A 21030-nucleotide genomic window follows, 5' to 3' on the forward strand; every position below is an offset into this window, starting at 1 on the left:
TGCCTAATAATTCCTTTTAAAAAATTGCCCTCTTATTATAGGTCACTGTAACCTTACATCACTGAACATTTAGGAAGGTGACTCAGATACTCACTACTCTCTGCTGCCACGCGTACCCCACCTTAGCCCTTTCCCTCTCGTAGCAAATATCATAAAAGAAAATTTAATAAACAGCAAAAAAAATCATCAACTATTTTGACAAGTGGATAAATATGATTTTTTTGTCATTTTTCAAGTACAATTTTCATGTCCATACCATTATTATAAAACTCAAAGTTATTTTTTATGTTCATAAGAAAATAAAGAGAATTCGTTAAAAATCTAGATTGATACGTAAGCTAAATTAAAAACTTGTTATTTTTTTAAAATCAAAATATTTTATTTTTTTAAAAAAAGTATTTTTAATATTAACATATATATTAGTATATTTACTATTAGCCGATCCTTGTGTTGTTTAATAACTATGATTCATTCACTTGCCAAATAGAATAAAATAATATGAAATGTGTAGTTACCTCCACAGTATAAATACATGTTGCTAGCGCTAGTTTTTCCTTAGGGAGAAACACAACCTTCTTGAGTTGTCCTTCCTCGTTCTCTTCCTAAGTTTCTCTTTCACTAAAACAAAAGGAATCCCATCTGCGTCCAAAGAAAATGAAGAACTTAGGGTGTTGCAGCAAGTTTCTTGAGAGTTCTAAGCCCTACTTTGCCATGATCGCCTTACAATTTGGTTATGCTGGCATGAATATTATAACAAAAGTGTCACTTAACCGTGGTATGAGCCACTATGTCCTTGTGGTTTATCGCCATGCCTTTGCCACTGCAGTCATTGCTCCATTTGCTTTGTTTTTTGAGAGGTTTAAATCAAGACTCATACATGGTTTTTGTTTAATCTTGAGTGTAATTAACTTTCAAGTTATCATGATCCTGACAAACCATTCGTCACATTTCAGGAAAATGCAACCGAAGATCACCTTTCCTGTTTTCATGCAGATATTTGTCCTTGCCCTTCTTGGGTCAGTCTTTTGCTAAACATTTCTTGTTGAATATAGGTTACAAATTAATGTGTTGCTATAGCTACTATATGGTTTATGTTTATGTGCCTTGACACTGAAACCAAGTTTTACTTTCATGTTATAGACCTGTGATAGACCAGAACTTTTACTATGCTGGTCTGAAGTATACTTCCCCAACTTTCTCCTGTGCAATGAGCAACATGCTTCCTGCTATGACATTTGTCATGGCAGTCATATTCCGGTAAGCCTAGCAAACCAAAAGTTATAATCATCATTTAGGATTCTTATTTGGTAGTAATTTGAGGTTAGAGTTTCCTCTAATTAAAGAGATTCTGGATTTTGTTGCAGGATGGAGAAACTGGACATAAAGAAGGTGAGATGCCAAGCGAAGCTGCTGGGAACTCTAGTGACAGTTGCTGGGGCAATGTTAATGACCTTATACAAGGGTCCTATTGTAGAGATGCTGTGGTCTAAGCATATCCATCCACGTAAATCCTATGTGACTGATACCACAGGGACGACTGACAAAGACTGGTTCAAGGGCTCCATTCTGCTTATCATTGCTACTCTTGCTTGGGCTTCCTTGTTTGTTTTGCAAGTAAGTGATGATGCAAAAATGAAAAGAAGATCTGCAAGGGTCCTATGCTTCTTTTCCGCCCTCCTTTTCATTTCCATTCATGAAAGTAATCAATATATTATTTGTATGACATGATAGACCAAAGCATTGAAGACATATAAGAACCACCAGCTCTCTCTCACGTCACTTGTGTGCTTCATTGGAACCCTACAAGCTATTGCTGTGACATTTGCGATGGAGCACAAGAGCTCTGTTTGGAGAATTGGCTGGGACATGAACCTCCTTGCTGCTGCCTATGCTGTAATTCTCTCTTTCTCTGTATATACTTTTTTTTTCCTTTGAATTATGTCTAGGAAAATGACTAAGTTTTGTTTCTTCTGCCCTGTTTTTTCCTTCTTTTCCAATGTTTAGGGGATAGTGACATCAAGCATCTCATACTATGTCCAAGGATTGGTGATAAAGAAAAAAGGTCCAGTTTTTGCTACTGCTTTTAGCCCTTTGATGATGATCATTGTAGCCATCTTGGGTTCATTCATATTGGCAGAAAAGATATACCTTGGAGGGTAATTTTCCCCTTCTTCTTTCACTAATTTTTATTTTGTATTATTATTAATATCACTCTTGCATGCATGCATATACCCTTTATTTTTTTATATCATATTTTGTTAGCGTCCTGAGATAAAAAAAAATACATAAGAAATATAATTATAGAGAGTTTTGAAACAAATATACTTTCAGTACAAGTAAATATATCTCATCTGTACTCCATTATTTTTATCTTTCTTTTTCGAGATTCTTAAACATGTAGAATACCTATTGTGATCACTTTTTACTTGTCTCAATAGAATCTCTTATGAAGCACAACAGTACAATTAATTAATTTTTTTTATTAATATCAAATTAGCATCAATTACTACTGCATGATTATCATCAAGTCTTGTAAATAGATTATTTAAGTGGATTCCCCTTAATTAATATTATTTAATCTACTCACAACTAATTAGCTTAATTACGTTGGCATGGGTGCAGTATTGTTGGTTCAGTCTTGATAGTTATGGGCCTGTACTCAGTCCTGTGGGGAAAGCACAAGGAAAAAATGGAGGTCGACCCGGAGGAGATACCAGAACCCGTAAAGGGTGTTCAAGGAAATGGCAGTTCTATAGTAGTGATTGAAGACATCGAAGCTAATGAAGTTCAGTTGCAGAAAGCAGAAGCCAACAACAATTTCTCTGCGATGGCCATGAGCATGCCCATGGCCCTGCCAGACCTTCCACACAAAGAGAGCCAAGAGCCGAGAGCCTAGTAAAGAGGCCAGAATGGATAAACGGCCGGGAGATGGCATTATTTTTTGCCCTTTTCAATCCCCCATTTTGCTAAGATCTTTTTTAAATTTATATATTTGTGGGGTTTCAATGTATTTGTTCTTCTTTTTTTTCTCTTTACCTTGTTATATGATATGGCATGTAAATCAGTGTTCTAAGGACAAGTAGATCAAGATGATCATGGAAATTAATGAGAGGACCCTACTCTTTTCACAAAATTCTGGGTCACTGGGTGTCTCTGATGATCATAACTTTCTATTAATTTGGTACTCATGATTTACACGTGGCATAGAACAGAGTTGCTGGCATCTGATGCAGATTCCACTACTGAAGTGGTTAACTTATTTGCAGACGTCATTGGCTCCTTTTGTTTCTACGATGCATGCCGTGTGTGTTGCTGTCATTGTTTTGTTTTAATTATAGTTTTGAAATATTTTATTAATCAGATTTGCATATTAATCTCACTGAAATTTGTTTTTAAAATCTTGGTTAAAATAAAACTATAAATTATAGCTTTTTTTAAATTTATTAATTAAAATATGAAACGCATAGCCCTGTTGGTGGGCTATATGCTCCGAGAATCTTAAATATTGCAGCCATGTTCTTGCATCTGATTCCACATGTGTGACAAAAAAGCATAGGATCTCTAGCTACCATGTCTTCATGACACTGTGAGAGGCAATTTGGACACCATTAAAAAGTAGAAAGATCTAGTTTGATCTATCAATATTTGCTTTATTATTTTTATTCTCTTTTCTCTAATTTCCTAGCATTAGCTTATAAGGGTGTGGTTGCTGACAAGTAGATCACTATCACAAATTTCACGAATTCCATATTCTAGTTTGATCTATCATTTGATCTTGATATTCCCCCCTTATGATTGATTTTTCTCTTCTTCAAAAGCTGTAAAGATTTTAAATAGAGGATATAATTGATTTTATTAATTAAAAAATCAATTGAATAACAAAAGGTTATTAGAAGCTCAACTTGAGATTCGTTAAATAGTTTGGGGACTGACTTGACGTTTTCCAAGAAAAGGAACTCCATCAAAGCCTTCTTTGAATCTCACGAGCCCTAGCCTTTTCATTTCGGTTAGCCATATATTCTCACCATGCTGCGCGCTCGACAATGGCCTCTAAATATTCTTGGACATGGACTTCTTTAAGTCAATTTTGATTTCCAGAGAGAATACATGCATAACATGAAGCTCGCAAGGCATCAATGAATAATATTTTTTTCGAAAAAATCTTCCATGATATATATATGAGTATAAAAAAATTTAAAACCTTAATCTAAAAATTCTAAGACCCTAATTATAAATTATACTTTTATAGATAATGCTCTCATCGTGCAACAAGCTTTTCCCAAGTAAGAAACTTTGTACTAACTTGAAAGCTAAGATTTTTATCGCATGATGGTATAGATATCGTGCCCATGTTTGTATTTCTTATGCTCTAAGAACCATTACATGTATTGCTTTGTTCTTTAAGTGAAAATTACTGTTGTGAAATTCTTCCGTGTAAGGTTTCATGACATCAAATAAAAAACAGAGTTAATCTTGATAAAAAAACTTTGACTGACTTGCGATTAGATTGATGGTTAAAGTTCATGGATTATATACGTTTTTTATTTTATTTTAATTTTTTTTAAATTAATTCAAATTAATCTAAATTTACCCGCTTAACTTGTAATTCAAGAGCTTCAAATTTAATAACTATGTTGAAAAAACATTACCAATGAAATGGATTTATCATTAAAAAAAAAAAGCAATATAATTTGACCCGCTTGCAATTTGTAGTATGTTTAAAATTTTGGTCTTTTGGTGATTTGAGGTTTCCTTTGGTTTAGTTGCTGAGAATTTTTTTTCTATTAATCAAGTCTTAATTTTGTAAAATTATAAAATTTATATTATTTTAGCCTCAAACATATATATTGAATATTTAATAATAGCATTATATTTTTCTGAATATTTTACAAAAATAATAGTACTTGTCTTTAAAAAATTCCATTTTCCCATTCCCTATGGTTCAATGGATAAAATAAAGAGCAAAAATAACCAAAAGAACTCCCGGCGAAGATATGTTAGAAAATCCGTCCTCTTGTCAGTACATGAAAACAGGTTTTAGCCTTACCCAAAACACCTTCCATGCTCTTATATGCTTGCTAATTATACCCAAAAAAGAATATAAAAAAAGAAAAGAAAATTCAGTGTATTCCTTTCTTCACTTGTCATTTTCAATATTCCATTTATGTAATCTCATAAAATGAATATTGTATCATTGATTCTTGGCTGCATATTGTAAGACAAGTCAACTTGTGATATTATTCTAGCTAGCCGTAGAAATGGGTCACCATTTTTCGTTCTCCAGTGGAGAATTTTCGAACTTTATTCAAGAGAAACAAAGAAACCAATTGTGATGAAATTCAATTCCTTCATCTTCTATCTATAGTTATTAAATTTAACCCTAAAGTTGATACATTATCAGGTCATTGATAAAGTGGATAACTATAATCTATAAAAAAAATAATTTAAAATAATATTATTATGATAATTTTTTCAAAATTAATTAAGTGTTAATCGGGTTGTGAGTTGATCTATAAAATCAATACTAAATTGACTTTTTTTAATATATATATACAACTTGAGATAAGTAAATTTATAAAAATCAAGTTGATTTAAATTATACTATTTTTATACAAAAAAATAAAAGAGAGAATCCCATAATTTATGGCCAAGAAGGTAACACTATGACACAGCAATTAGAGAGTGGTTGTCGTTTTCATCAGATAGATAACCCATCAACTGAATATGAAATAACCCGAAGTACAGCTCAATGCGGATAATGTGAACAGCATATAAACCCACTTGAAACAATGTTATCCACACCACAAATCACTTCAGTCGAATGTCCAACATCATTTGACAACGATTCTCCACATAATTCTACATGTCCTAATTCCACATATATATACATTTGTTTTCATGTCCTAATCCATGAAGGTAGATATACATAATCTTCTTTGCCAATAATTAACTACTATACGTTTAAGTAATGTTATTAAGGTTGCCTCGGCGTTGTAGATCACATGCTAAAATACAATTTCAATTGGATATTCCAATTAAAAGAATAATACTCTTTGTTTTTCAAGTTTTATATATTTCAAATTTGCATTTGTTTTTGTGTAATTTGCTTTTCAAACTATTTTTTTATCTGAAAAGAATATTAAATTATTTCTTAACAAATATTTTCAATAGTTTTGATGTTAAAAATTAAAAAAATATATAAAAAACATAATATTAATATTTTTTCAATTAAAAAATACTTTTATGAAAACATCTTGCACCGTATTAGCATAAATACACTAATTCTAGTTTCCGTGGTTAAGTTTCATACTATAATAGACAAGAAGAACGTATGGAGTTTCTTAATTGTCAAATCAATCCTTAAAAATGATTATATTTATGAGATTAGTGAACGTGATCTACGATTAATCCTCCTTGCTTGAACAAAACACTTCGAGATGATTTTTAATCAAAAGAAATGTTTCTTGGAGGTGGCTGGCATCTGAGACTTTGTTTCTTACTGCATTTTACAATATAATAATATAATTATAACTATATATAATTATTAGGAGATCTCTTAGCTATAAAATAATAAGATCTGATTAAAAGGGAATCTCGATCCATCGAATTTAGTAGCTATATTTTGTACATAATGGAGAGAATAAACCTAATCTGAAAGGAACCCAAACTTGATAGTGCTGCAAATTCTACTTCCATAGATATCCATCTAGCTAGCAGATGATGTCACGTATGAGGGAACTTATACCTTCTTATGCTGTCAATTCTGATTCTCGGCCTAAGATTCACAGACATTCCATTGCCATCATGCTTTATTCATTAATCTTTGACAAAAATAAAGCCAGACAAGGTTCCATACACATTACGATATTGCCTCAGTAGTTCACATAGAGAAGCAACATGTGATAAAGTGTTGGTTTCCATTGGTTGCTTATGGTGATCATGGATCTGATCGAGCACACTAACTAAATCTCTATCCACATCTTCTTTCTTCTCTCTTTTGACAACATAAGCACGCAGGGGAATCGAACACAAAATCTTGTGGTGGCAAGGACTTGTTGATGATGGTCTCTCACTTTCTATTTGATTTGAAACACTAAACACCACCCTAGTTTTCTTTCTCTCTTTCTTTTTAAGTCATTCTGATCATAGATTTTTTATGTTAGATAATATTATTGTTTTTATATTTATTTTTTTAATTTTTTTTAGATAATAATAATTTTTATATATCAACACATTAAAACAATTTAAAAACCATAATTTTAAAACTCGATCTAATTTGATATGTTGATTCAAGACTCGATTAGGATTAAAATCTAGCCAGTCTTTTTTTTTTTAAAAAAAGGACAAAGATCTAGATAACCCAATAAAAAACTAAAATTAACCAAGTGATCCAGTTGACTTAACAAGATCTAGTTAAAAATTTAATTACAATATATTAATTATTTATTTTTTAACAAAAACAACATAATTTTAATTTATTAAAAATTAAAGATTAAAATTAATTTTAGATAATTTATCCAATCAAAAACTCGTAAACCAAAGCTTTAAATTAAGACAAGCACTCGACGAGAATTAAGAATCCTGCTAACAATATAAAAATAATAATTTAAAAAAATTCTTAATTTTCTTAAAAGTGCTTAGCAAAAACCAACTGTAAAGCATGCGCCCCACTTAGCTTCTTCATTCCCTGACCATTCTAAGAATTGAATTCAATGCTCTTTCTAGAAATAATCGAGAAGTGGTTTAATTTATATAGCGAGGCAATGACACTTCTCTTAATCATAACAAGGGTTGTTAAACATGACCAACCCAGTAGGTTGATTTAAAAAACTCAATACCTGGAATTTGATTCAAGTTGAATTTCTAGTTAAATCAAATAAAATATTCACCTGATAAGAAGTATAATTCAAAACTAACTAAATCAACACCAAGAAAACAACTATAATCTTTGTTGAAATGTCTAGCAAACTTGTAGCTCCACGAAGTAACCCTTCTGATTGAAATTCGAAATCTGTTCTCATACATTTCAGAGCTAGAACAAGAAAGATTATTTATTACTTGAATTGCAACTTGAGTTCATTGGAAGACAAATTGTTTACTTTTAAAAAACAAGAACCTCAAAGTCTAGATCTCAGAAGTCAGAAATGCATGACTCTTATAATTAACTGAATCTCAGAACTGTGCAAAAAAAAAAAATTATACTCTTAATTCAGGCTAATCCGAGTACGTTTCTGTGATTATACAGACAAGTTGACACCTTTCTTCTCATTAACAAGAGATAAATACTGGGGGAAATGAGAATTGTAACCAGCATCCTAACTGTACGGTATCATTTACAGTAGGCCATAAGCATGTGTACAGACTAGCAGCCCCGGGAAACAGAATCATCCTTTGGAAGTGCAACATAGTTTATCGGCGTTACATTATTAGCCCTGCTCTCTCCACGTTGCTTTCCAGCTGAGCTTGCATGATGGCCAAAAGGAGTGACCCCACGTCGTGCAGTCGGTGTTCCGGCCATTGTGTTGGCACTGGTGCTCAGACCCAAGGGCTTCTTAATCGCTGACCTTGAACCATAAAGTGCCTCTTGTTCTGCAGCAAATTGTTCTTGCAGACGTTTCTGCTCCTGAAAAATAAACCACAGTGAAAAGAAAAAAGTTCATGACTTTTAGCTATTTTTTTCTTTGTAGGTGAAAGGCCCTTGGTTGAATCGACAGCTTGGCTGACTAATTAAGCAGTTCAACCATAATGAACTTCAGAGACTGGGGGCAACAAAAATGTTCATCCAGCACAACCATTATTTGCGCTTGTTGGATGGACAAAGCAACAGATTATTTACGCTTTTGCAAGCACGACATTATAAGAACAGTGAAGGATGAGTAAAGATGGAGCACCTGATTTTTCCATGTATGTTCGTGCATTTAATATTTTCAAGCATGTCAGATACCAATAATTATAAAAGTAGTTGAACATCCTGGTCCATATTTTTCATTTCACTGCTTCGGTAGATTTGGATTGAAACCCTCCATAGCCCAAGCTAAATTAATTTACTAGTGGAGCTCAAATTCACGGATGAAGCAAGAATGGAAAATTTGGGCATAGACAAGGAGTAGAAAATATAAAACATACCCGAGATCGACGCCTCTCCTCTTCCCTCTCCCGTCTTAACATGGTATATTCCTCCAAGGAATGTAAGAGGGGAGCCTGCATTACAGAAACAACTTAGGGATGGAAAATTGCTCAAGCAATTTATTGTTAAAATAGACAGCAAAGAGAAGTCTTGAGTCACCTTGTAATATAAGAAAGGGACTTTTCTCTCCAATTCCCAGGCCTTGACTTTAGAAGTCAGACTTTCAACCATTGCTAGACAACAAAGATATTTAGGTTTGTAAGTTCCAGCTCAATTCTCAAAAATGACAATCTATTTGTCACAATAAAGTATTATGCAGCAAAAACAAATAATAATAATAATAGCAATTCCTATGATTTAACTCTGCATTCTAAAAAGCTGGGTATTAAAAAATGATAACAGCAATTCCTATGATTTAGCATTTCTATCAAAGCAAGAATAAAATTTCAACATTTTGTTTTGTTTTGTGTGCTCAAGCTTGTCAATTATCATTGATAACACAATATTAATAACTGAACTTGTGAGCATTAACACATGGTTAATGTATCGGATATCTGTTCTGTCTTTGATTTTGAGCATGTACAACTTTGTGTGGCAAATGGTAATCAGTCAGTTTACCTTTTCCCCCACTCAATTTCATATGATGACCAATTCAGCACGGTGCACACAATTCTCAGATTTTGTATTTATAACAATTGCCATTTGCCAGACAATTTGTACAAGTAGAAACACCTCACCTCTATTCTTTTCAATATAAAGACATAGATTATAGAGAAAGCAAATTCCTAAAGGGGGGTGAAAGTTGGCTACAGAACATGCTTTGGAGCTTGGGTAATAATTTAGACATTTACTGCTGTTGGCCTCTACATGCTCAATACCTTGTTACTTGTTACTAGCTTTCTTGTACCAAACATTATAGTTCTCCCTAAAGTCCAGGCTCCATTTCATTTACAAGCATAAAAAATGCAGCAGTAAAAAATTCTCTGTATCATTTCTATGAACTTCTACATGTGTCAATTTTTTTTCACATAAGCTCCATTGTATTAAATAAACTCACATGGTATTTTGCTGACCAGAGCCCGTGCTTTCTCAGCACGTTTCAGATTTTTGTGTGCTCCTCTTCCCGCACTATACCGATTATCATCCTAGCAATTTAAGAAAAATTGTAAACAGTCAGCAGCGGCAACCATTTCCAAAGAAGTTTTACTCTAAAAGAGAATAAGATCCAATGATTTCAACTGGTGGAACATTGACTTGGTGCAATAATACAATTGAAAGCCAGGTTTGGGTGTGGGGGGGGGGCAAAAGATTACTTTTGGAAATATTCATGAAAGTTCAAATTTGGTTTAAATATATTTCACTGAAGTCCAACGCCATTGTTTGCACCTGATAATAGGAAGAAAAGAAATGAAAAACAACAGGTCTTTTCATTTTCTCCCACTGAAATAAGCACTATTGCAACCTGCAAGTTATCACAATCATAGGCCTACAATACCTTTCATAAAGAGAATCAGTTTACTTGTATCATTCGACCCCCCTAAAAGTATATTTCATGAAACTGAAAGGAGAATAGGAAACAAACAATGAGCCACTTTTTGATGCTAGATATAATATAAGGAGTAGACTGTGATAATGTGTACTGAAGTAACATGATAAATGAAAACCTCGCATGAGCTATGGGAACTGAAGCAATTCAAGATGTAGTTGAGAATTATTATTATTATCGAGGTGTCAAAATGCCAGTAACTTGCTGTCAAAGAGTAGATGGCAAACCAAGAGCTCCTGCTCCGAGCAGAGTGATTTTTTTGGTAATGTGCTTGGAGAGAATATGCGTAGAGATCATATCCAAAGTTACAAACATGGTATCCCATTTAAAAGCAAAGAGATATAAACATGAAATGATTGTTGAAGCTGATCATTTCAGTTGTAACTGATTTGATTCCCGCTACTTGACATAGAGAAACCATATCACCTTTATAGCTTATGGATGTTTTCCTGTGGGAGTTATTGGGTTTTAAAATGAAGTGCATCACGTCAAGTCTTATGAGTTTCAAGTATTCAACAATTACGGTAAACAGAACATGCGGAGGGTAAAAGTCCAATTTCAAAATAGCAGATCATAAAATTCTGTGCAAAATAATTACATTACTAAAGAAACAAAATAAAGAAGTTCGACTGGAGAAGAGGCAGCAATGCACACTAACACTTGTGTATGTTTTTCTAAAAAATGGAGAAATTATCCACAGATATGTAGTGGTTCCCAGTTGGAGGACCATAAATAGAAACGAAACCTGGCATATGACCCAATGTAGTGTATGGATGTTTGCGACTGTGCTGGGCAGTAGAATGACAACAAAAGAAATAACCTCATATCCCCAATCCGTCAAATTATAATTTAACTTGATAGAAATTACCTTTTCATATTCATCAAGCCACTGCTCTTCCTCAGATGCAAATTTCCATTTCTCTACTTTGTCCAATATATCCTTCCGACTAAGAGCTTGCTCTTTGGCTTTTGTGATTTGATCATCCATGCTCGCAAGCAGCTCAGATATTTCAGCATTACCTGTAACATAATTTGAATTAGAAGAAGATCAACAAAACAAGCATACAGAGTAAACTTGAGTAATCAAGCCACTTTGTTGATTTTTGTAGTCTTTAAGTCAAATAAAAAGAATGAAATAGATAACATGTACAAAAAAAAATCAATAAATAACTTAAAACGCAATCTGCAAAATGTAAAAAAGAAAAAAAAATCATTAAAAATTAAGAACCAGTACTCTGAAAAAATAATCCCGAATAATATTCTTGGACAGGCACGGAATCAGACACGCAAACAACAAGCAGTGCATTAAAATATGCATATTTAAATGATGAAAAAAACAGGGATAAGGTATGAAGGGCATGCCATTTGCAAGAGGAAAAAAGAATGCCTTTTTTATAGAGAAAGGTACAAAAGAACTTAAAACTGTCCCCTGCCACATGGGCAGAAAAATGAAATGGCAAACAAGTTTTACTGAAACCTGTCAAAATAACCAGAGCAATCAAAGCTCTGACTCAGATGGTTGACATGTAAATCCAGTCCCTTTAGTGATTCAGCATATTAGTAAAAAAAATAAATTAAAATAAGTTTTGGTTGAAACCAGATTCTATGAGGCTGATGAGAATCTGCCTCGCTGCATCACTATCTACATCCATATGAACTCCTCTGTAGATTTCCTCCAGCTCATTCTGCCGCTTAAAGACCAACTCCTTCATCTTGCTGGCTTTGAGAGCATTTAATCTCTCAACTTCAACTTCGGTCTAACAATGACAATGAAGAATAAATATTATTTTCAAAAATAAAAGGACCAAGCTTGATGAAATATAGAAATCCTGAGCTAGGCAGTAAAGGAGAAAAAGAAAGCAACCTGCTCAATAACATCAACAGCGAGGCACCCTAGTCTGGATACATTATCCACTGAGGCAGAGATTAAGGTAGTGACATGGTCCAATCTTCTCTCGTCAACAGGCATGTCCATGAGGTCCCATAGCTCTATCAGTTTGTGTCCAAGACCTTGAAGCTAAAATAAGACAAAGCCCATGAAAAAAAGGGGAGCATTTAGTCAAACTTCCAACAAGGCCAACTGAACAACATATTCATATCCAGCAGCAAACACACTTGCAGGCACTAAATCTGTGTAGGTTATTGAATCACACCTAACAACTTAATGCAAGCCTTATTAAGCAGTTGTGACATGTTGATAAAAATCAGCATAATTAACAAAACTTGAACAACTTCATGCTAATACAAAACAAAAGAGCAACAAACAGTGTTCCGCAGACAATAATAATAGTAATAGTAGTAGTAATAGGAGCAACAAAAAGAATTTCTTCAGCAGGTTTGCAATCGATGACCACAAGTAGAATTAAAAGTTCACTGTTATCTCACCTTTTCTAGCCTTTGTTGCTTCTCCTGCTTCAGTGAATGTATTGTGCTTGTTAATCTAGCAAGTGTGTCATTGCTAATGCTCTTTGATTGAACCTTTGACTGATCACTCAGGCTAGGATGAACATCATTGACAGTCTTAAAGAAATCGATTGACATCACCACAGATAGCTCGTGGACTTTTTTAATGCTGCTGTTGACCTTTTGTAACCGCAAACTCTGAAAATAAGCAAGATAAAGTATGAAACACGAGTGAGATGAAATCTATATTACAACAAATTGCAGAATTATCCAACAAACCTTTTCATTTTGAAGTTCCTTAAGATGTGACTTTAGTTCCCCCAATCTCTTCATTGTCAGATCACGCTCATCAATTTCTGGGTCAGCAGAATCAAAAGACCGGTCACTGCCAGCTATTTCTGCACAAATCCGAGCTATCTGCGTCTCTGTCTCATAAAAATCCTTCATTCTTTCTTGCTTCTTCAACCTCAATTCATCCAAAACAGGGTTTACAGCAGATATTTGCTGCTTTAGTGGGCCCTTTCCCTTCTCAAAACAGAAAACAAAAATAACATAACCCAATAGAAAAAAACAAAGAAATGAGTCCTCAAATAAAACCCTATATGCATAACAATTGAACAAAACAGAAGCATAGAACAGCAAGTTACAATTGAACACATTCATTTTTATTATTTAATTAAAATCTGAAAAAAAAAAAACTGTATGCTCGCAGATATTTCATAACCATCTTTACCACATGTTTTCTTTTGTTTTGCTCCTTTTAGCCCAATTACTCAATAAAAGAACCATTTATTTCCTCAAGCAACAATAACTTCGATGATAGAAAGCACAAACCGTTGAAAACAAGGAGGCATTTTCTCCAAGTGCAGAAACGAGGTTTGCGATTTCAGCTTTGGCATCAGCCAACAATTGATGCAAATCAGCTTTATACTTCCTAGTGTTTTTAACCTTCCTACGGTAAATATCAAGGCATTCTTGCTCAAGCTGTAGAAGCATCTTGTCCCTTTCTCCATCGTTCTCCCCAATTTCATCCCATATTATCTGGATAATTAACAGCATGAATCACATATAAACCAATCAATCTCAAAAAAATTGAATTATAACGATCAAAATGTACAACTAACTCTTCTCTTTCACAAAACAATTAGGTTTTAATCTCCTCGATTTTTCACTCAATTAAAGTTCAATTACTTGAATTCCACACTGCCAAACACTAATTACAATAAATACATTCAAGTAAAAAACTTCTAAAAAAACAGAAATTAAAAAAGAAGCGAGGTAAATAGTGAAGTACCTGTAATTCGTGAAGGAGAGAGGCGCAAGTGGTGCGAGAAGGAGAGACAGTGGTAGAAGAAGGTGGGGGCATAGTTGTCATTTCTGAAAAAGAAAGGTGCTATAATTTTTTATGAAAGACTTGAAACCCTAGAGATAGATGGAGAGAGAAAGCGTTACGGGTGCCTGTGCTGTTGTTGCCTTTTATGAATGGCTGATTGTGTTTGCAGCAGCGGCAGCACCGTTACATTTGGATTTTGGATGGAGAGGAAGAGAGAGGGGATCCCAAGGGATTTACTGATTTTTATGTTGGCAAGTTAAGAGGGAGAATCCCATTTTGAAAAGTAAGGCTCGGATCTTTTTAGATTTGTTTTCGCGCCAAATATGTTTTTATTTTTTCATTTCTAATTTTCCTAACCTTGTTTGCTACCATCAATGTTGCTGAGCCTAGTAAGAGGCCGTTTCCATCAAATTTCAAAATAAATAAATATATATATATATTAAAAATTATTTCTTTATTTTCATATCATTTTAATATTCAAATCCCAAAACTAATTTAAAAAATAAAATAAATATTATTTTAATACATTTATAAATAAAAAAATATTTTAAACTATAACCACCGCTATATTCTGAATAAACTTTAAGTATGATGAGTTAATATATAAAATTTATAACTAAAAATTTAATTAAATTAAATTTTAAGTTGAATTAATTTTGATATTATTAAAATTAAAATTTAAGATTTGCCATATTGAATTTTATTTGGATTATATTGATCCAACACCAAAATTAAAAAAATGATTAAAATATAAATCTTAGTTGAATATATAATTTGTAGATTTAAAGTCAATTTAATATTGGAGTGGTAGTTATTTTTTAAAATAAATATTAGAATAATATTTTTTTTTTTAAGTTTTTTTATATTAATACATTAAAATATTTAAAATTATAAAAAAATTTAAAACACGTAAACAAATGACTGTAACAATTATATTTTTTTACATTAGATAATTTAAATTTAAATATAATAAATTGCGTGTGTGTGTGGAAGGGTTTGTGACCGTGTAGTTGCCATTTTGATCTATTTACTGGATAAAAATCTCATTCCTCGAAGATCACATTTGTTGACTTTGATGGTTTGTAATTATTCATTACTCTGTGATTTTGAAAGTATTAAACGTCTCATAAATGCTTTTCTTTTGTAGTAAATTGAGGTGATTTGATTTGCTAAAGATATAACAAGATATTCACAATTTCTCTGATTTTAAATAAGTTAAGTACTTGCCAGTTTTATTTTATCCTACCTTGATATCGTTTTGAATATGAGATAAATTGTTTTAGATTTTCCTTATCATAAAACGTACCCCAGAGGGTAGATTCAATACACAATTTCAAAGGATGAGTTGATAAATAGAACAGTATATCACATGGATATTTGATTAGAAAAATAAAATAAATTTATTTACAAAACATTTCTCATGCTCTCCGTTTTTTAATTCTAGAATTGGTAAAGAAAACTCTAGCCTATTCAAGGGACGGGTAGGTACCGGAGTGTTGTAGGGGATGATCTCTGGCAGATGATGAGTTCAGCAGCCTTCGTTAATGGCCATTTCGACAAAGGGCTAGCAGAAAATCTAATTGTCTTAATTCCTGAAGACGAGAAGCCTGCATCTTTTGTACAGTTTCACTTGATTAGCCTTTGTAATGCGATTTACAAGATCATTACAAAGGTTTTAGTCAACAGGTTAAGTTTGTATCTGGATAAATTAAGGGGCTCCTCCGTATTAGTTTTTGTTGTAATATAAATTATATTTATTAAAATAAAATAATTTTTAACATGTTATCAAAATATTAATAATTAAGAATTCATTAGTCTTTATTTATTTAATAAAAAAACAAAGATAAAATAACATAAACATATATAATTTTTAAATTTAAAAATATATTAAAAAATAATATGTTTTAAAACCTCACCCTACTAAGAGATGTTTGGAAGTGTTTTTTAAAAGTGTTTTTGAAAAAAAATTAAAATTTATTTTTTGAATTAATATATTTTTTATGTTTTTAAATTATTTTGATATATTAATCTTAAAATATAAAATTATTATTAATATTTTTTAAAATAAAAAACACTTTAAAATATAACAACATCCACGCACACCCATCACTAAATTAAAATGGTTTTTTACAGTTTTATCTCGGGTCGTAGCGCGATGGATGATGCTTAGTCGTTCGAGAGATTATGCATAGAATGATTTGGAGAAGGCTTACGACAGAGTCGGAATTTCCTCCAGACCACTATTGAGGAGTTCGGCTCATCACATAAAACAGTAAACTTGATTATGTTTAATTTTGTGTTCGTGCATCTTCTTTTATTACCCTTCCATGGAATGGATGTAAGCTTCCTTCATTCTCCCCCACTTGGGGACTTCTTCGGCAAGGGGATCCCTTATTGCCGTATCTTTTTGTTATCTGTATGGGGAAATTATCATGTCTTATTTCCAAAAAGGTTTCGGACAGGACTTCAAAGCCAGTTCAGATTTCCAGAGGTGGACAAAGGATCGATATCCCATCTTCTTTTTGTAGATGATGTTGTTTGCGGAAGCGAGTACAGGCCACATGCAACTGATCATGATCAGCGTGCTTTCAGATTTTTGCACAGCTTCCGGCTTAAGAGCCAACTTTGAAAAATCTAGATGTATGTGTTCTAAAAACTCTAATAGACGGGTCCAACACAATTTATCCCAGCTTTCTCCTATTAGGTTCGCAGACACCCTTTGAAAGTATCTCGGCTTTCTGCTGCTCCAGGGGACAGTGAAAAGAGCATACTTTAAATTCAATTTTGACAGGATTCAATCCAAGCTAGACGATTGGAAAATGAGGCTCTTTAATAAAGGGCAGGGTTACCCTTTGGCTTCCTAGCTCGGTCTGCTATAATATTAACAGATTGGTTTGAAACTTTATTTGGGGCAGATCGATCGGATGGAGGTAATGGTCTTCATTTGATGACTGGAACACTGTTTCTCACTCCAAGAAAGTTTGGTGGGTTGGGGCTAAGGGATTGTCGGGTTGTTAACATTTCTCCACTTGGGAAACACTCTCGGCAGATGCTAATGAAAGGCAATAAACTATGGGTCCAGATGTACAAGCAAAAGTATCTTTCTTCCATTGATATGTTACATTATTCTGCTCCAGCAGGTAGCTCTATCACTAGGCGTTTAATCTGCAAAGCCTTCTCCTCATCGAGAGATGGGTTCATTTACAAACTTGGCAGGGGAGAAGTCTCTTTGTGGTACGAATTAAACATGGTTGACGGAGGGAACGGTGGGATCATCAATTGACTATGTGAATGTGCTTGAATCTAACTTGCATGTCAAGGATCTTTGGCATAATGGCACGTGGAATTTTGAGATGCTTGCTACTGCCATCCCAGCTTGGCTCAAGGAACGTATTTTGGCGGTGCCTGTTCCTTCACTTAGATACACAGCGGACTGCATGTGTTATTTGGGCAGCAAATGCTGCTGGAACATAATCAAATCAGCATATTTATGGCTGATTTCGAAGACAAATCAGCTCCTTAACGAACCGAAATGGAGCGGGCTCTGGACTCTTTGCACTCCTGGGAAGAATAGAATGCTGATTTGAATGGTTTTCCATAACTGCCGATCCCAACTAATCTTTTTTTATTCAGACGTCATATTATTTTGAGTCCTCTATGCTACCCGGAGCCATAAGATATCTTCCATTGCTTGAGGGATTGTAGTTTCGCGAAACAAATTTGGAACACCTTGGGGATAACTTGCAGTCACGGTTTTTGGGGTTCAAATTTATACAAGTGGATTGTGGATATGGCTTCAAGCGATGTGTGTCTGTTCTTTTCCTAGCGGGGATCTGGCGGATTTGGCGTCAACGAAATATTTTAGCTTATGGTTATTCCTGTAATGGTGACCGATGGCGGATACATTAGATTCATATCCTTGCTCAAGACTGCTATTCGACTTGGGAGAGAGAAGATTTATCTCGCAAGGATATGGCACAGATAATGTGGCAGCGTCCTGAGCATGGGTTTGTGAAGCTGGACGTGCATGCATGGATGGTAGTTCCATTGGCAATCCTGGTCGTATTGGCTGCAGGGGCCTTATCAGAGATTGTGCTGGCAAATGGGTGATAGGTTTTTCTAATTTTGGAGGTCACTCATCTTCTTCCTGAGCTCCTGGCCTTGAAACATGGGCTGTTGGTTACTTGGAATCGGGGTTTACGAAGAATATGGTGTAGTTTTACGACTTGTTCGGGAGGATAATATTCAGTACGTATCATTAGTTTGGAGTTGTTATCTTGGATATTAGAGAGTTATCGAGTAGGGAATGAGAGGTTAATATTCTTCAACACACCCTAAGAGAAGCGCAGATTTCCTTGTTAAGATGGGTGCTAGAGGATATATAGTTGAATTTGATATTTTGGAGAATCCCCCGCTGGGAATGTCGCATCTTCCTTTAGCTTCTTCAATGGACTCTGTCTCTTGTAGGGTTGCTAGTTTCTCTTTTGTTTCTCCATTGTACCAAAAAAATAAGGGACGGATGGTTAATTTATCTCATAAAGAGGTTAAAAAGTATATTCATTTCAAGAGATCTCACCAAACCCTCCTTCTCGATCCATCCATCCACCCATCACCTAGAACCTTTCAGATTATCCCTCATGGACCACTTTCACCCGACCTCTATTCTCAAAGAATTATCACTGCTCGAAGCAAGGTTACAAAGATTATCGACGGGAAGGCGAGGGGCATTAATATACTAGGTTGTTTCAAGATAAAATGCAACGGACAGGAGAAAGACTCTCGCTTTGTTGCTGAACATAACCATGAACAATTTGGGAGACCTGAGGAAGGGCACTTGTTAAGATGCTTTCACACAGTCCCAGCCAAGGTAGCGACTGTAATTGATTCAGTGGTGAAAGCTGGTATAAAAACGACAGATGTTTATGTTTCGGTGGCGAATGAAGTTGGTGGTGTTGAGAATGTAAGATCCACCAAGCGAAGCAATGAATTTTTTTCTGTTTTGAGCTACAATGCAAATAAGCATAAATTATTTTTTAATATCAATCATTAAATAGATATCCTAGTTTCATGCCCTTGGTTTTGCATCACTTCACTAACGATACATAAAAATTTTCTCTTTATAAATAAAAGGATGAGTTAAAAAATCATACTTCATACCATTGAGAGTTGAGTTAAACAGGTGACAAAAAATAAGATGAGTGTGTGAAATATCATAAATTTCGATTGAGTATTTATTTACTACATTAAAGAGTAAGTCATGTTTAGTCCTTATAAATTCAACAGTGCTCCATTTCAATTCCTGTAGTTTAAACTTTCTAGTATTGCTAGTTTTTTATATTTGAATGTTCTGATTCAAGTGGGGGTGAGTGTCAAGTTTTTCTTTTTTTTTTTAATTTAATTTTATATTTTGAATTTAATTTTTTAGTGTTTTTCCATGAAGCATATACATAAAAATTGGGATATATAAGATGGGTTTTTTCCTCTGGAATAAAAAAATCTTAAGAGGTTTATTCAACGAGTAAAAAGAGAAATGGAATACTACAGGCTAAGAAGCCCAATAAAAAAGTAACAGGCTAATAAAAAATAACACAAATGAGACTATTTACAGATTTGAAAAAAAAAAAAAAAGCTATCCTTATAAGATGGGATATTAAATTTTTTAATAATTTATTTTTTCACTTGGGTAATAGCCCACCAGCCCTCAATGCCCTCCATCTTTAGTTGTAATTACATATAAAAAAATCATTCTGATTTAATTATAAATTGTTTTAAAATATAGAATGACATAAATTAATATAAACCCTTGTTGATTTAGGGTTTAGACAATTGTGGGTTAATGAAAAGATAGAAAAAAATAGTTTTATCCGGTTAAAATTTGAATATTAATTTATTTTCTTTTATCTAAAATAACTTTATTTTGATTGAAAACAAAAAAAAAAATCAATTCTTTCTACCTGCGAATCTTATCTCATATAAAGTTTTAAAACTATAATATAATTATTCTTCAACATATCTGCTATGTTTATGACATATACCTAAGATCAATGCTAGCTCCTCGTATCCTGGTAGTCTTAGTTGCAATTGTGAGTTCGCTGGTCTATCTAAAACTTTATCTTAAATATTGTGGATCGGATAAGGAGTTCTAAGAAACATGGGATAAGATGATTATGTTCAAGGATTGTATACCTTGCAATTGGTTGTTGCGATTTTACAATTCTCGTGAGAAATGGTGTACAGCTTTTTTCCAGTAGTATTTTCTCTAGTGGGGTGTTGTCTTTCTCAAGGAAGAGAGAGCATGCATCAATAATGGTCTGGATAAAATTGCTGGTAAAACAATGTCCCTTGCAAATTCTGTAAATGCATGGTTGGCGTTCTAATGATGAAGCAGAAGAAGACTTCCATTATTCCCAGAGAATAATTCCCACGCATGCAATAAAAAGTAGCAGCACGGAAAGATTTTCTCGATGGCATCAAGGCAGCAACTTTTGAAGAAGTTGGGCGTGTGGGGGCACTGGATACCCTTTTGAAGTGGCGATGCAGGGGGGAGATTCGAGATTATGAACTGTTCAAATTGGCAATTTATCCTTGGAGATATTTTATATTTGTAAGAAATTCGACTCC

General features: G+C 33.7%; 2 protein-coding genes across 3 annotated transcripts; one reads left to right on the plus strand and one right to left on the minus strand.

Moving 5' to 3' along the window:
- Positions 1–541: 541 nt before the first annotated feature.
- LOC105122843 (WAT1-related protein At5g07050) lies at positions 542–3143 on the plus strand. Its single transcript, XM_011022160.1, has 7 exons — positions 542–857; positions 954–1016; positions 1141–1257; positions 1365–1614; positions 1732–1893; positions 2005–2156; positions 2623–3143. Exons 1-7 carry the CDS (start codon positions 655–657, stop codon positions 2894–2896), a joined length of 1221 nt encoding a protein of 406 aa, XP_011020462.1. The 5' UTR covers positions 542–654; the 3' UTR covers positions 2897–3143.
- A 4890-nt stretch (positions 3144–8033) lies between these two features.
- Positions 8034–14680, minus strand: MAP65-5 (microtubule-associated protein 65-5). Of its 2 annotated transcripts, XM_011022162.1 has the most exons (11): positions 14371–14680; positions 13911–14117; positions 13356–13601; positions 13059–13274; positions 12538–12690; positions 12271–12430; positions 11542–11693; positions 10185–10272; positions 9287–9360; positions 9127–9201; positions 8034–8623 (listed from the first exon to the last, which is right to left on the minus strand). In XM_011022162.1, exons 1-11 carry the CDS (start codon positions 14449–14451, stop codon positions 8363–8365), a joined length of 1713 nt encoding a protein of 570 aa, XP_011020464.1. In that variant the 5' UTR covers positions 14452–14680; the 3' UTR covers positions 8034–8362. The 2 variants fall into 2 exon arrangements, with proteins under 2 accessions (XP_011020464.1, XP_011020465.1); XM_011022163.1 differs by lacking the exon at positions 13911–14117.
- Positions 14681–21030: the final 6350 nt, after the last annotated feature.

This window comes from Populus euphratica, unplaced genomic scaffold, assembly GCF_000495115.2.
Source record: "Populus euphratica unplaced genomic scaffold, PopEup_1.0 scaffold8.1, whole genome shotgun sequence".
In the NCBI taxonomy this organism is placed as follows: Eukaryota; Viridiplantae; Streptophyta; class Magnoliopsida; order Malpighiales; family Salicaceae; genus Populus; species Populus euphratica.

What these genes read in the sequence shown, in the direction of transcription:
- LOC105122843 (XM_011022160.1), top strand. Translation starts at nt 655, where the DNA reads ATGAAGAACTTAGGGTGTTGCAGCAAGTTTCTTGAGAGTTCTAAGCCC. An exon ending in GTCATGGCAGTCATATTCCG is followed by an intron (nt 1,258 to 1,364) that starts GTAAGCCTAGCA and finishes ATTTTGTTGCAG; the next exon opens with GATGGAGAAACTGGACATAA. An exon ending in CTTCCTTGTTTGTTTTGCAA is followed by an intron (nt 1,615 to 1,731) that starts GTAAGTGATGAT and finishes ATGACATGATAG; the next exon opens with ACCAAAGCATTGAAGACATA.
- MAP65-5 (XM_011022162.1), bottom strand. Translation starts at nt 14,451, where the DNA reads ATGACAACTATGCCCCCACCTTCTTCTACCACTGTCTCTCCTTCTCGC. An exon ending in AGGAACTTCAAAATGAAAAG is followed by an intron (nt 13,275 to 13,355) that starts GTTTGTTGGATA and finishes GCTTATTTTCAG; the next exon opens with AGTTTGCGGTTACAAAAGGT. An exon ending in CATCAGCCTCATAGAATCTG is followed by an intron (nt 11,694 to 12,270) that starts GTTTCAACCAAA and finishes ATTATGTTACAG; the next exon opens with GTAATGCTGAAATATCTGAG.